Here is a 12,866-nt window from a genome sequence, read left to right on the forward strand (position 1 = left end):
GGTTGTGGTAACCGGCAAACCTGGGGTTGGGAGTCCCACGCCTCAACCCTGAGAACTGCCCCCGCCCTGCCAGGGCCCTCCCAGCCATGTCGGTGCCCCAGTGGCCTTGCGAAGCCCACCACCCTTCACCAGAGCTGCCCGGGCCCCAGGGACACCTGACCAGCTGGCCTGGGCAGAGCCCCTTCCCTGAGGCCTTGGTGCTGCTTCTGTGGGGGGTTGGAAGCAGGGAACACGGTGGAGGCCAGGAAGGACAGAAGAGAAACCTCAGGATGGAAATACAAGATGAACGGGCCTCAAAGGGGCAGTGAGTGGCCCCAGGTGGTGCCCAATTCTGGCTGCAGAGCCAAGGAGGAAGGTGCTGCTTCCATCGGGGCCTCAGAAACCACTGTGGCCCCCCTCCCCCGCCCACACACACTTCAACTGCTGGCCCGGCTCTGGGTTAGGCCTGAATCCACCCGAGCCCTGGGCCGTTACTTAACCCCCACAGGCCGGGGAGGCCGGCATGCCCACGTTGTGCATGGAGGTCACAGAGGTCACGGAGGTTACAAGGTGAGGAGGGAGGCCTGGAAAGCACTCAGCAAACACAGGGATTCCTACCCTTCTCAGCCGGCTTCCCTTACAAACAGGAGGCAGCCAGAGTCTTCATAAAGAATGCCCAAGAGGGCACGTCCCTGCTACTATGGTCTGAACGCCTGTGTCCCCCAAATGCATATGCTGAATCCTAACCTTCGAGGTGACAGTATTGGGCTGGGGGGGGATTGGGGAGGTGATTTGGTCATAAGAGCGGAAACCTAGTGAATGGGATTAATTAGTGCCCTTAAAAAAGAGACCCCAGAGAGTGCCCTTGCCCTCTCCACCACATGAGGACACAGCAAGAAGGCGGCCTACCCCAGACACTGCCTCTGCTGGAGGCATGACCTCGGACTCCCAGACCCCAGACCCGGGACGAATCAACCCTGTGCTGCCAAGCCACCCAGTCTGTGGTAGTTTGTGACTACCGCCCAAATGGACTAAGAAATCCGCTTATAGTCCAGAGGAGATTATGAAGAAACATTTCGAAGTTTCTGTTTGTATTAAAGAGAAACAACATAATCAAGCTCTATATTTCCTATTTAAAAAAATTTTCAAATATGGGGTTAGTGAAATTTTAGGAACAGAACACCCAATGCCCTGGGATGCCACCCACAGACAGAGGCGACAGGGAGGGCGGCCCTAGCACCACAGAGCGCCACAGAGTGCCACGGACGGCAGGAGGAAGCCCCGAGGTGCAGCACGCTGGTCTTTCCATGGCAGAGACAGCTGGAGGACTGCCCTTAAACCCCGTGCCCATCTGGATGGGGGCTCCATCATCCGTGCGCGGAGCCCCTGCCCCTGGGCACCCACCTGATGGGGCTGACCCTGGAAAGGAGCGAGCCCTGGCCACTCCATCAGCACAGAGCGGCTTCCTCGCTCTATGAATGACCCTTTCTGCCCCAAAGCCCTCACCTCCATCCCCACCAGGATGGACCCTACTTGAGAACTGTCTCCTCCCTTCCATCCTACCGTGCCTGTATCTCATCTTATCCTAGCATCTCCCTCACTTAATCCACAAGGAAATGGAAACTAGCGGGGGGGGTGGGGAGCCGTGGAAGCTGTCACCCCATCTCACCTTCCTGCCCGCCACCCCCCCACCCAGCCCCCAGGGCCAGTCCCACCTTCATTTTCTGATAATGCTTCCTGGCAACCTCAGCCAGCGAGGAAAATTTTCTGGCTATCAAGTCCTCCACCATGACAAGATTGCTGCTCAGATGTTTGCACAGCCACATTGCCTGAAGAGAGGAAAGAGGACACGAGCATTTTAGTGGAAGCTGTAATGGACGGCACTCCATTCAAATGCCCAGGTCCTTCCACATTCCACTAGAAAAGGCTGGAAGCATAATGATTTCCGGTGGGAAGGAGGCCACCAAGGGGGACAAGCCCATAGGGTCCCTCCCAGCCCGAGAATGCCACTTGAATGCCCTCTCTCCTTCCAGCAGCCAGTGACTACTAGAAAACCTACAGACGGGCCATGCATGTAGCTCTGCGGGCATGCCTGTCCCAGCTCTGTGGGCCTCAGAAGGTTTACAATAGGAAATGCATGGACAGGACCTCAACATGGGTCCCAGGCACACTCGTTCATTTTTCCTTAGATCGGGACATGACCTGGTCTAGCCAAATGAATGTTTCATTCGTTGATGGCTATGTATACTCTACAGGGATGAATACCTTTTAGGGAATAAGAATGCAATAAAATGTTCTTAATGCCAAGATTATACTGATGACCATTTCAGCATCAGGATGAGTCAGAAGGCCCTGAAGTCCCCCAGGGCAAGTACGAACCTTAATTCTCTCTGTTGCTCGTGTTGGCAGATGTCAGTGATGACAGCCCTTTAGGGCTCTGTCTGGATTTTACTGTGTGTCATCTTCCTGCAAAATTAGAGTCTGTGTATCCCCAGGCAGCGGTCGGAGGCAGGGATAGCGAATTCACCAAAAGGCTTGTAGCTCAAACACCTGCCAAGCACTGTGGGCCCTGACCTCACCAGGAGGCAAAGTCGACTGCCTCAGCCAAGCTGGGCCTTGATGAGAGAAGTTGTCTGTGTTCACGACGCTTCAGGAACTCTACGCAGCAAATTCGCCAGAGGTCAGGGCAGAGCCAGAACTGGGCGTGAGCGCGGTGGGCGCAGAGTGCCGAACGCCTCAAAGACAAAGGCCCTTTGCCGAGGAGACCCCTCACCCAGAGCGACCTGACTCGGCCTTAATATGGCTTGGAAGCCTGTCTGTCTAGTGCAGAGGCTACCACCTCAGGAGCGGCTTCTACAGGCTCCCTGGGCTTTTCCCCAGGAGATTCTGATCAGGCAGGTCTGGAGGGGAGTCTGGAACCTGCACCTTCCAAAGCACCTGGTAATGCTTCTGACTGCCAGGCTTGGGAGCCCCTGGTTTCTACAGTGAAACAGGAGACCGGAGTGAGAGCTGGCAGCCTGATCCTGAGAAGCACAGTAGAAAAACTACAGACAGACTGACAAGCAGAAGGATAGAGGGATGGACAGATGGGTGGACAGAGAGACAGAGAGAATGCTAGGATATAAATGATGCCAGAGCAAAGCAGATGCAGGTCAGCCTGGGTAAGGCTCAGCCATCTTAATTCTTTTTCTGAATAAAGCAAAGTGTCAGCTCATCAAGGACAAGGTAACTGATGTTCACTAGCCAGGCTCTTAAAAGACAGAGCTCCATCTCAGATGATTGCAATGTTCACAAGTTTTGACACTTACAACTTCACAAGTTTTGAAACTGCAGCAGGAGGAGACGCACCAGCGCCAGGACTGGGGCTGTCTCCAAGGAAAGACAAGGAAGGGTGGGCTGGGATGACGTATTTGCTGTACCTTTAAGGTCGAGAGAGAATCATCAGAGCAAATATGGCCAAATGATAAATTCTGTAAAATCTGGGGGTCGGATACGTGAGTATCCATGGTGCAGTTTCTATGCCTTTTGGACTGAACTATTTCGTAATTAAAACATTAAGAATGAGTCTGAAGAGTCCGTGTCAAAAGTCTCTCGACCCTGGTCTGCTTCTAGAAATGTATCCTAAGGATGTGAGCTAAGGGTGTGCGAGGGTGGTGTCCGTGCAGCCCAAGAACGCCCTGGAAGGTATATCCCAACTGCTAAAATAATGCTCCTCCCTAGATGGCTGAGGGATGGTACTTTTGTGTTCTGAGCTTTCTAGGTTTTCTGCTAGCGTGCATGCCACCTCTCGTAATAAGAAAATAAGTTAAGAAGCAGGAGAGGGGAAGGATGAAGCAAAGCTCAGTGGTGTTGAAAACCCGCTGAGGGGCAGCCTCATTCCAGCTCTGCAGGTAAATGAGATATTACGGTATTACAACACTTAATATGATGCACTTACTATGGTTGTTTTCCCCGAGGCGGGTGGACCTAATATCACAATCTTCGGCACTGTGGAAGAGAAAGATTTGAATGTCACCGCCCGCTATGACAGAGCAACCCCCCGGGCCTGCGGTGCTCAGGGGGGCATTCATTTCCTTCCTCCCCCAGATTTCATTTTCTGCTAGTGACACGGTGGTTTGTAACCCAGGGGCTCTGAGATGCTCTCACCATCGAACGTACTCTCTATGTTTAGAGAAGTAAGTGATCACTGAGATGGTTTATTTTTCTGTCTCCAAGGGGACATGGACACGGTAACTTGTTTGCCAAACTAATAAATATCAGGAACAATTGGGATTTCAAACACCATAAAGCATTTTAAACAGGGACTTTGTCTTGGGGACACGCTCTCAAATAAAGCTGTATTTTATGTAAATCGACCTTTCAAGCTTTTTATATATATATACATTTATGCTTTTTTTATTTAGCAAATTGTATTCCCCATGATTTTACAGAGGGAAATAATGGGGGAAAGCCTGGAATGTATAGGCCAGATTTATAAAACCCCAGATAGGAAAAGTCTTTGTTTTCAAATGTGGGCATTTCTATGCAAATGGCTTGCTTCCGTGGGAGACTTCAGGCTCGGGAAGGTTGTTGGCCCCACAGAATTCCTAAAGCGGCTTCTGGACAACTGAGTAGGTGCTGGCCCACTGGAAAAGGCCAGACCAGCAAATTTGGAAAAGTGCTGGAAGGCTTGTGTTCTTGGGTCAAAACAGGAATCAGAACGTGGTGTCTGGAAACATGAATCCATGCTGATTCCTCCCATTGCCACCTTGACTGAGCCACGCCACACCCCCACCCCTAAATGCTGGGAGCCAGGAGCACGGAACGGACATTGGGAAAGCAGACCTATCCCCTCACCGCTGTTGGCCTGACCCCTGAGCCAAGGGGACGATGAACAGGTGTATACTCCCACTTACTTCAGCCTCTGATGTCTATATGCGGAGCCCATTCCTGCCAGGCCACCGGGAGGGGAACTCGTCCAAGCAGAGGACGAGGGACACACATGATCTTTTAGATTGGAACTGGACCCAGAGAAGGAGCTAGTGTCCATTTGGCCCATGATTTAATCATCAGCACACCGATGACCCAGCCAGGCTGCGTGGGTATAAATATAGACCTTTGTCCAGATGCACAGCACCTTCTCCTTTTCAGGGAAAACGTGGAGGGAAGGTTTCAGATGATTCACTGATTCACTCATGGAGCACCTCATCCTTGCTCGGCACGGGGAGGGATGCTGCCAAGCAAAGCAAGGTGGAGCATGGGTGAGTGCATTAGACAGGAACTGAAGGGGAGCAGCTATCCTCCGTGCCCGTCCCCGACTGGGGCACTGCCCTCTCCTTGAGAACATGACAGCCTGGACACATGTCATGGCTTTCCATTGCTTCTTTGATTTTTATGTGTCCCCAACTAATTGCTTTAGAGCACTGTTGTTTCCTACGTTTCTAAACACTTATAAACCTGGTCCATAGCCCCGATGATGTGTGAATTTGCTTCTTGGAAGCCCCAGATCTTTCCTGTCGGTGGTGATGTGAATCAGGGATGTGGGGGCAGGAGGGCTGTGGACAAGGCAGACGAGGGGCACCTCCTCCAGCCCAGGCTAATGCTGCCACGCTCCAGCTCAGCAAACCTCTGCATGCACTTTCCTCTCCAAGGCAGGTTTGGCTGGGGTGCTTCGCGGACACAGCTTCCAGTACCCTGCGGGCCAAAGCCACAGGAAGGGAGCAGCAGGGGGACTGGCCCGGCCCCCGTACCCTTCGCCCAGTGGCCTCTCTGGGACTCTAGCCACAGGCCTCTGCTCAAGCTCCTCAAAACTCAGGCCAGACCCAATGGGACTCAGGGCCTGCGGAGCCCGAGGAGAAGGGGCTGCACCTCGACAAGAACATTTGGGCAATGAGTTGACTCCCAAGGCAGGCGTTCATCTTGACAAAGTTGCGGGGCTCAAAGGCTGCTGAGGAAACCCTCCCCTCCCCGGCTCCAATAAGTGGCACCCAAATTGTACACATCTCTGAAAATGCTTTAAAAGGGGAACATTCACGGCCTTTCTCCCCACCTAATTTCTCGCACACATTTATGTGATTAATTTTAGTTTCTTAAAATCTAACACCTGAAACTCCAGCTCTGCTCATGAGTAATTATTTATAAACAGTGTCATAAAAGGCTTCTTGACTGCCAAGAGTAATCAACTTCTTCAAACCACTTCAAAGGAAATCAAAAAACCTTTCCATCCACAGATCCTTTTGAGGTTTAACTAGGAGCATGATTTAGAATTCACAAGAACACCCTTAGGTATTGGAGCTCTAATACACAGCTTTCTTGGACAAACGTTTGATAAAAAACGCAACATACCATTATATACACCATCACCTGCTTTAATATTGCCCAGGGCTACTGTAAATGCTCACTTTGTACTAAATCTGCTTTTCTCGAGGCGAAGGGGCTGCCAGCCATGTGCCGGGGCCTCCCCTCATCCCCTCCTGTACATGTTCACCGGGATGAGTCTGGAGCCTTCTCTCCCTCTACACCAGCCACTGGCCATGGGAGCCACTGCCCACACCACACCATGCCCAGTAAGCAGAAGCACTGAGCGCCCAGTTTCCAGTAAACCAGGCCTCTGGAAGGAGGCGAGACAACCTTACTCACTGACCCAGGGCAGTGGAAATGCTCACTGGACTTCAGAGGGCCTCCCCTTGTCCACTGTCCTCTTCCAGAACATACAAGGGTGGGGTTAAACTGTTCTTGGCTTCCGCCACCCCAAACAAACTCATGAAAGCATGCTCTTCTGCCCAGCCTCCCCTCGTTCCCCCACATTTTGCTTCACTTGTTGGCAGAATCCTGGGCACGGGAGGTGGGGGGACCCGCAGATGTCCCTCTCTGCTCTTCATTTAGTGGTTGGGACTTGAGCAAAAAGGGCAAAGATGTTCCAACAACCATAAGAGCGGCCAGCCAAGGCCTGGGAGAGGCAGTGGAGGACTCCCAAAAGTGTGGTTACTGGGATCCAATACGTCTACTCCCTGAGAGAGTATCGGGCCCAAAACCCTGACTCCAGCTCTTGAGGAGGCCAGGAGGCCAGCCCCAGCTACAGCCAGACGAGGCAGGTCTAAGTTCTTCACCCCTGCTTGGGAGCAACAGGGCAGGGGTAGTGTGGAGAAGGAATCCAGGCTCCTGGCAGGTGGCCTTGGAAAGCAGACCATGAATGAACGGAGGGGCTGCTAAGGAGGATGGAAGGGGGTGAAGGGAGAGAGGAGGCGGCAGAGGGGGCGGTAAGGCCAGCCCCCAGTGTCGTCGGCTGCCCTGAGTCTAAAACAGAAAGATGCTGGTAAAGTGGGCAATTTGATGCTGAAAATCAAATCTGCACACAGAGGAGCAAAATGAAAGCATAATGAGAATTGGCCTCACATTTCAGCTCTTGAATTTCCAGCTGCGGGACTGGCTGAGCTTTGGGGCCCGGGGTTGGAGAACACGTGGCCTGGCACGCATACCCCAAACCAGCAGGATGAAGAGGCCCCCTAGCCGCCCTCCCTGCGCCCAGGCACCGGGACCAGCCAGCGCCCCGCCGGCCCCCATCCCAGTTACCCAAGCACGGCCGGTGTACGAACGAGGATACCGAGGCCCAGACTGCGCCATGTTCGCTGCTCGGCAAGCGTGGGGAAGCGCATTGGGCCGGAGGGCCCCTCACGTGGCCTGGCAGGAAGGGGTCCTTCACCAAACTCACCTTCATGTCACGTTCACTCTTACTTTGCTCCTATTTAACTTTTACTTTACTTTCAACTTTAACTTTTGCTTTGTTTTTCCTGTACTTTTGCTTCTGCTTTCACTTTGCTTTGCTGTTATTGGGTGGTGGCAGTACGAAAAAGTGGTCCTTGGATAACGCGAACACCGAGCCCTGGCCAGACTCGGGTGGAGGAGGTGGGAAGGCAGACAGACACCTGGGCCTCCAGCAAACGGCAAACGGAGGCCCCGTGGGGGAGGCATGGCTGGTGAGCTGCAGTCTGCAGCAGGACCTCCAGGAAAGGAAGGCACCCCCATGCCAGGTAATAAACAGCCAATCAGAGAATGGAGGCCTCTTAGAAGCGTCTCTGTGGGGCAGAGTGAACCCCACCAGGATCGCAAGGAGGCCAGGTGGACAGCTTGAGAAGGTGGTTCTCCCGGCCCTCCGTGCTCACAGCTCCATGTCCACCTGGGGCAAATGGACTCACAGCCAACATCAATTTTCAATTCTCCCTGACCAAAGGCTCAGAAAGGGGCACAACTGTGCCCTCTGTGAGCCACTCTGCTTAGGTTGGTGAAATGGCCCTGGGACCCGAGCAGCCCCTCACTCTGATGCTCTGCAGCCAAGCCTGAGATGGGTCAGGATCTGGGTGGGGGTGGGGCACACCAGAAAGGCCAGCTGTGCCTGGTGTACCCACAGGCCTGGGGTCTCCTCCCTCTCACCTTTCCTTGTGGCTGTTTCTTAAACTGCTTAGCGTCCTTTCTCATCTTAGGCATGCGAACCCCACCGCGGGGCATCTCAGGCCCCTGCCCCTCTCAGCCGCGCCAAGTGCTAACTTCACTGGTGTGCTGGTATCTCCTTCAAAGCAGCCAGTGCCCCGATGAAAGAAACATCAAAGCTCCCAGACACCAGTTCTCCCTGACAGCTCACACAGGACGGGAATGATCCTCCACTTGGCAAACTGACCGTGGAATGGAGCACCCCTCCCTTCTCCCTGGTTCTGAGCTGTGGCTTTGGGTCCAGCTGACCTGCATTTGGGCCAAGGTTTGGGGGAACTCTGGCACTCACTAACGGGCACCAGTCATGAGACCATCAGGAAGACCCAAGCGCTGCCTGTCTAGGCAGACCAGAAACCAAATTTACACCTGACAAGTGGGGTCATCACAGAGCTTAAACCCAACAGGCGAGATCGGATGGGACCCACGAAAGCATTAATAATTGATTCCACGGGCCGTTCCGAGGTTTTCGTTTTAATAACTTGGCAAGAGAAATTTTAAGCTGTGCGCCCCAAAGAAATTAAGGCATTTTTCAATCAGACACCACCCCAAGTTGTCAAAACCCCTCCCCACCCTGTCCAGCCCTCCCTTCAGACACAGGGAGGACAGAGTGGTTCACAGCTGTCAGGCAGAAGGAGGGGGAGTGGGGGAGGCCCATTCGAATGCTCACCATTATCACTGTCTTGTTGCAAGTGACTGATCAGGAACGGGATGGGGTCCTTGGGCTGGCGGATCAGGAGTTGCTCCAGCATGTTCTGTGGGCACAGGGCAGACACCCAGGTGGTTAACAGCTGCGTGGGCATCCAGAGCCCCGGGCTCAGGCTCAGGTGGCCCAGAACCCTGGTCGCTACCAATACCGGTATGGGGCCTGATCTCTCCACCACACCCACCAAACATGCCTTCAACTTGGGATCCAGCCCCTGCTCCAGCTGCTGTCTGCCTGGGTCCCCATGAGCAGAGGCATGAGGGAAGGGTCATGTGGGTATCACCGGGGAGGCTCCTGGAGGGACTGCCCCTGGACTCAGAGCAGGCGGGCCCAGGGTCCTCTCCCCTCAGTCCCTTTGTGCTTCCCAGACCAGCCTTCTCTTAGTTCTCATGCACCATGTTCATGTGCCCCTCAGAGCCTTAGCAAATGCTGTTCCCTCAGCTTAGAACACTTGTCCCCCTGAGTCCTCCAGTCTCCATGGAAACATACCTTCCTGATCACACTCACTAGATAAATCCTGCCATATGCTCCTGCAGCTCCGTTATTGCCTCACCCTTGTCCCGATGCTGGGCACACTCACAGTAGGTGCCCAATACCAACATCTGCTGGGGGGCATGGCCATCACTGCTACCCGTGTCCCTCCAGGGTGGGGCAGAATATTTACCAGCCAAGTATCTAAACAGTCCTGGGCTAGTCTGACCATTTAATTCCAAGGAAAAGCAGCTTCCATGGTTCCAGAACAAGAGGCACAGAAAGGAACTGGGTAGATAATAGGAGCTGTGCTGGCGCAGGAAGGAGCATCCTTCAGAGACAACCAGGGAGGGGTGTTTGCCTCTGGGGGCGGAGGGCGTGTGGATGGGTAGAGCGCTCGGAGCTGTGAGAAGTCCTAGCTCCGCTCTGCACCTCACCAGCAAGTCCCTTCCCTTATCCGAGCCTCAGCTTCCCCAGCTGGTGGAGGGCCCGAATGGCCGAGGCCTCTGGTCGGCTCGCACTGCGGAGACGGCGTGAGATGATGCTAGCTGGTTTACAGATGAGTGTTTTTAATTTCACTTTTAAGCAGTTGTGTATCTATTGTGTATTAGGAAACCTAGGATTTCAAAGATATTGCTCAGGAGGAGGTAAAACAGGTTGATTTTTTTTTAAGTGGGTTGATTTAAAGAAATGACTAAGTGAAAGTGGAATTGTGGTGGTGGTTGTATGAATCGATATATGTGATAACATCTCATAGAACCGTGCACACAGAAAAAGAAAGAAGCGCAGGTAAAAACGGATGAAATCCAAATAAGGCCTCTGCCTGGTTAACTGTCTTGTAGGACTGTGAATGTCAAGGAGTGACATTAGATGGTCTTAGTAGGGGGAGCTGGGGACGGGTACATCAGAACTCTGTACTATCTTGGTAACATCCTGTGGGTCTAAAATTATTTTTAAAAAGTGTAAGAAATGAAGATGGTAAGATCCACAGAGGGAACACACACAAATGACTAAGGACTGAAAATACTGGACTAAAAGCTTCTGCAGACTGTTCCATCCAAAAGTCATTCTGAGATACAGCAGCCTCGCTAGAACAGACCACAGCGCCCCCAGGAGCTGGCCCCATCCTGCCCACCAGCGGATGACTTACAACTCAGCTGGCCATTTTCTTTTCTCAGACTGGCCACCCGGTTTTAGAGAAATCTCTCTCCCTCCCTCTGCCAGTTAACACTTTCCAAAGGAAGCATGTGTTTGCTGGAGAGATGGTGACACTTCTGAGTCTGAGCTCTGCTCTCAGGTGTGCAGGTCAGAGGCTCAAATGAGCACAGGGGTCACCACAGTGGTGCCTCTGGGGATAGGGTGTACTTGGAGGAGCAAATGCTCTGGAAACTGGGCTCCAGCTTCCCTTCGGCCCTCACAACCTCTGAGCGACAGAGAGTTCTTTCAGTCCAGCTCCTGAAAGCCTTTGCCTCCAGGAGGTGCAGAAGAGCAACCAGAAGGGGCAGGGCTTTGCCAAAGCGCACACAGGGAGAGAGGGCCCGGTCAAGTCAAACACCCAGGATGAGAGGTTGGGAGCAGCCCCGAACTCCCGCCCTAATGAAGAAGGGCCGTGTGGGAAATGCTGCCGCCCGAGCCACAGGGCTGCTGTCCCCTGTCCCCGGTCGCAGCCATCTCAGGGGACGGTGATGTCACCTTGAACTCGGACACTTCCCAGCTCAGAAACGAACACTGCAGACAGGCTGGGGTCTGTCAGCGCGGGAAGGGCCCCCTTGGAGACCAGCTCTTGCAACCTGGCATTTCACAGCTGCCGGAACTGAGAAAAGAATGGGACTTGGTCCAGGTCATTGAGCTGGCCGGCCCAGAGCCATGACCAAATCCTGGCCAGGGCCTGCCCCCTTTCCTCCCTCCTGGGTCCGCAGGGCAGGGACGCGGGGCGTCCTCCGACCGAGTCATCCCTCGGGGTCCCGGCGGTACAGGAGTCGGACACCCCCCAGCTGCGGGGTCGCCGCCGCGCACCCTATCGCGACGGAGGCTCCCGGCCGGCGCCCGGTGTCGCGACAGGGCGGGGCCGCCTCGGTCACCTGCATCAGCTCGAAGACGTGGTACGTCTCCCCGTACTGGGGCATTTCCGGGGGTATGTGGTGCGGGGCGGTGGTCGCGTCCATGCCGCGGTGCAGTGCGCCCGCTCCCTGGAGACAGCGGTCGGTAGGGCCGGCGTGCCGCCGCGTCATCAGCACGCGCCCGCGCCCTGGAGACCGCCGTCGCTAGGGCCGCCGCTCTACGTCATCAGCGCGCGCCCGCCGGCCCTCCAGGCTGGAGCTCGGCTTGGTCCCCGGCTCCTCGGCCCGCGCGACCAGCCGCCGGGGGGCAGGTGCTTCCCCGCGCGGGCCTCGCTCCGCAGTCTGCACGTCTCAGCGGGACCCCTCAGGCCGCTCCAGCAGTGGCCTTCTAGGACCAGAGGTGCCTCGGGAGGGCCCCCGGTGCTGGGACGCTCAGGGTCACGTCGACCCTCCCACCCCAACAGAGGGGATGGGAGGCGGGTCCTGCGCTGGTTCCGCCGTCGCACCCCGACCCGGGCGTTGGGAGCTCTGAGGGCCGGCCCAGTTCTGTTCTCTGGGCCTCAGTTTCCCCATCTTTAAAATGAATAGAGGTTGGGGAACGGTTTGAAAAAGTAGGGGAGTCCCTGGGGCGGGCGGGAAGGCCTAGGCTCACGGGGTGGGGCGGGGCTGCCACGTGACCCGATTGCTATGGCACCCACGGGAACAATCGGGCCCGCGGCCCCGCCCCTTCTCATCGACCTCCCCAGCCCTGGGAAGGGCCTCCCCGCCCTTCCGGGGCCCCAGACACCCTTGGAGGCACTCCAGCTTCAGAGCGCTCTGTAAGTGAAGGCTGCTCTAGGAGCAGTAAGGTTAAAGCGGGCCGGGGGCGGGCGGGCCCACCCAAACCCTGGGGGTTGGGGGGAAAGGAATGGAGGGGACTGCCGCTGGTGCGGGACCGGGGTGGGGTAGGACATGGTTGGGGGAAGGAGCTTTTTGAGTTGCGCCAGGCCCCAGTGGGACAGGGCAGGCAGCCTGGTATCAGACACAGCGCTGAACTAGGAGCTCTAGCTTTTTGTCTGTTGCCATTTTTAGGAGGAGCTACTCCTGGTTTTGAGCCCTCAGTGTTCTTAACAAAACTATGGGGTCTGTACGTTATGGACAGGACGTCTGGCACTGTCAGTACAGATTGCCCCAAGTTCAGCTCCTGG

At 54.9% G+C, this 12,866-nt stretch overlaps 1 protein-coding gene across 2 annotated transcripts in view; it reads right to left on the minus strand.

Annotated features, from left to right (window-relative positions):
- The window catches only part of AK8 (adenylate kinase 8), a 115,251-nt gene extending 103,453 nt beyond the window's left edge, over positions 1-11,798 (minus strand). The window contains exons 1-4 of one of the 2 annotated variants that reach the window (XM_021691542.1): positions 11,701-11,798; positions 9,113-9,197; positions 3,917-3,966; positions 1,695-1,808 (exon numbers count right to left, since the gene is read on the minus strand). In XM_021691542.1, the coding sequence (XP_021547217.1) occupies positions 1,695-1,808; positions 3,917-3,966; positions 9,113-9,197; positions 11,701-11,784 (333 nt within the window). In that variant the 5' untranslated portion in view covers positions 11,785-11,798. The remainder of the gene's footprint in view (positions 1-1,694; positions 1,809-3,916; positions 3,967-9,112; positions 9,198-11,700) is intronic. The other variant, XM_044920645.1, reaches the window with a different exon arrangement.
- Positions 11,799-12,866: the final 1,068 nt, after the last annotated feature.

This window comes from Neomonachus schauinslandi, chromosome 13, assembly GCF_002201575.2.
Source record: "Neomonachus schauinslandi chromosome 13, ASM220157v2, whole genome shotgun sequence".
Taxonomy (NCBI): Eukaryota; Metazoa; Chordata; class Mammalia; order Carnivora; family Phocidae; genus Neomonachus; species Neomonachus schauinslandi.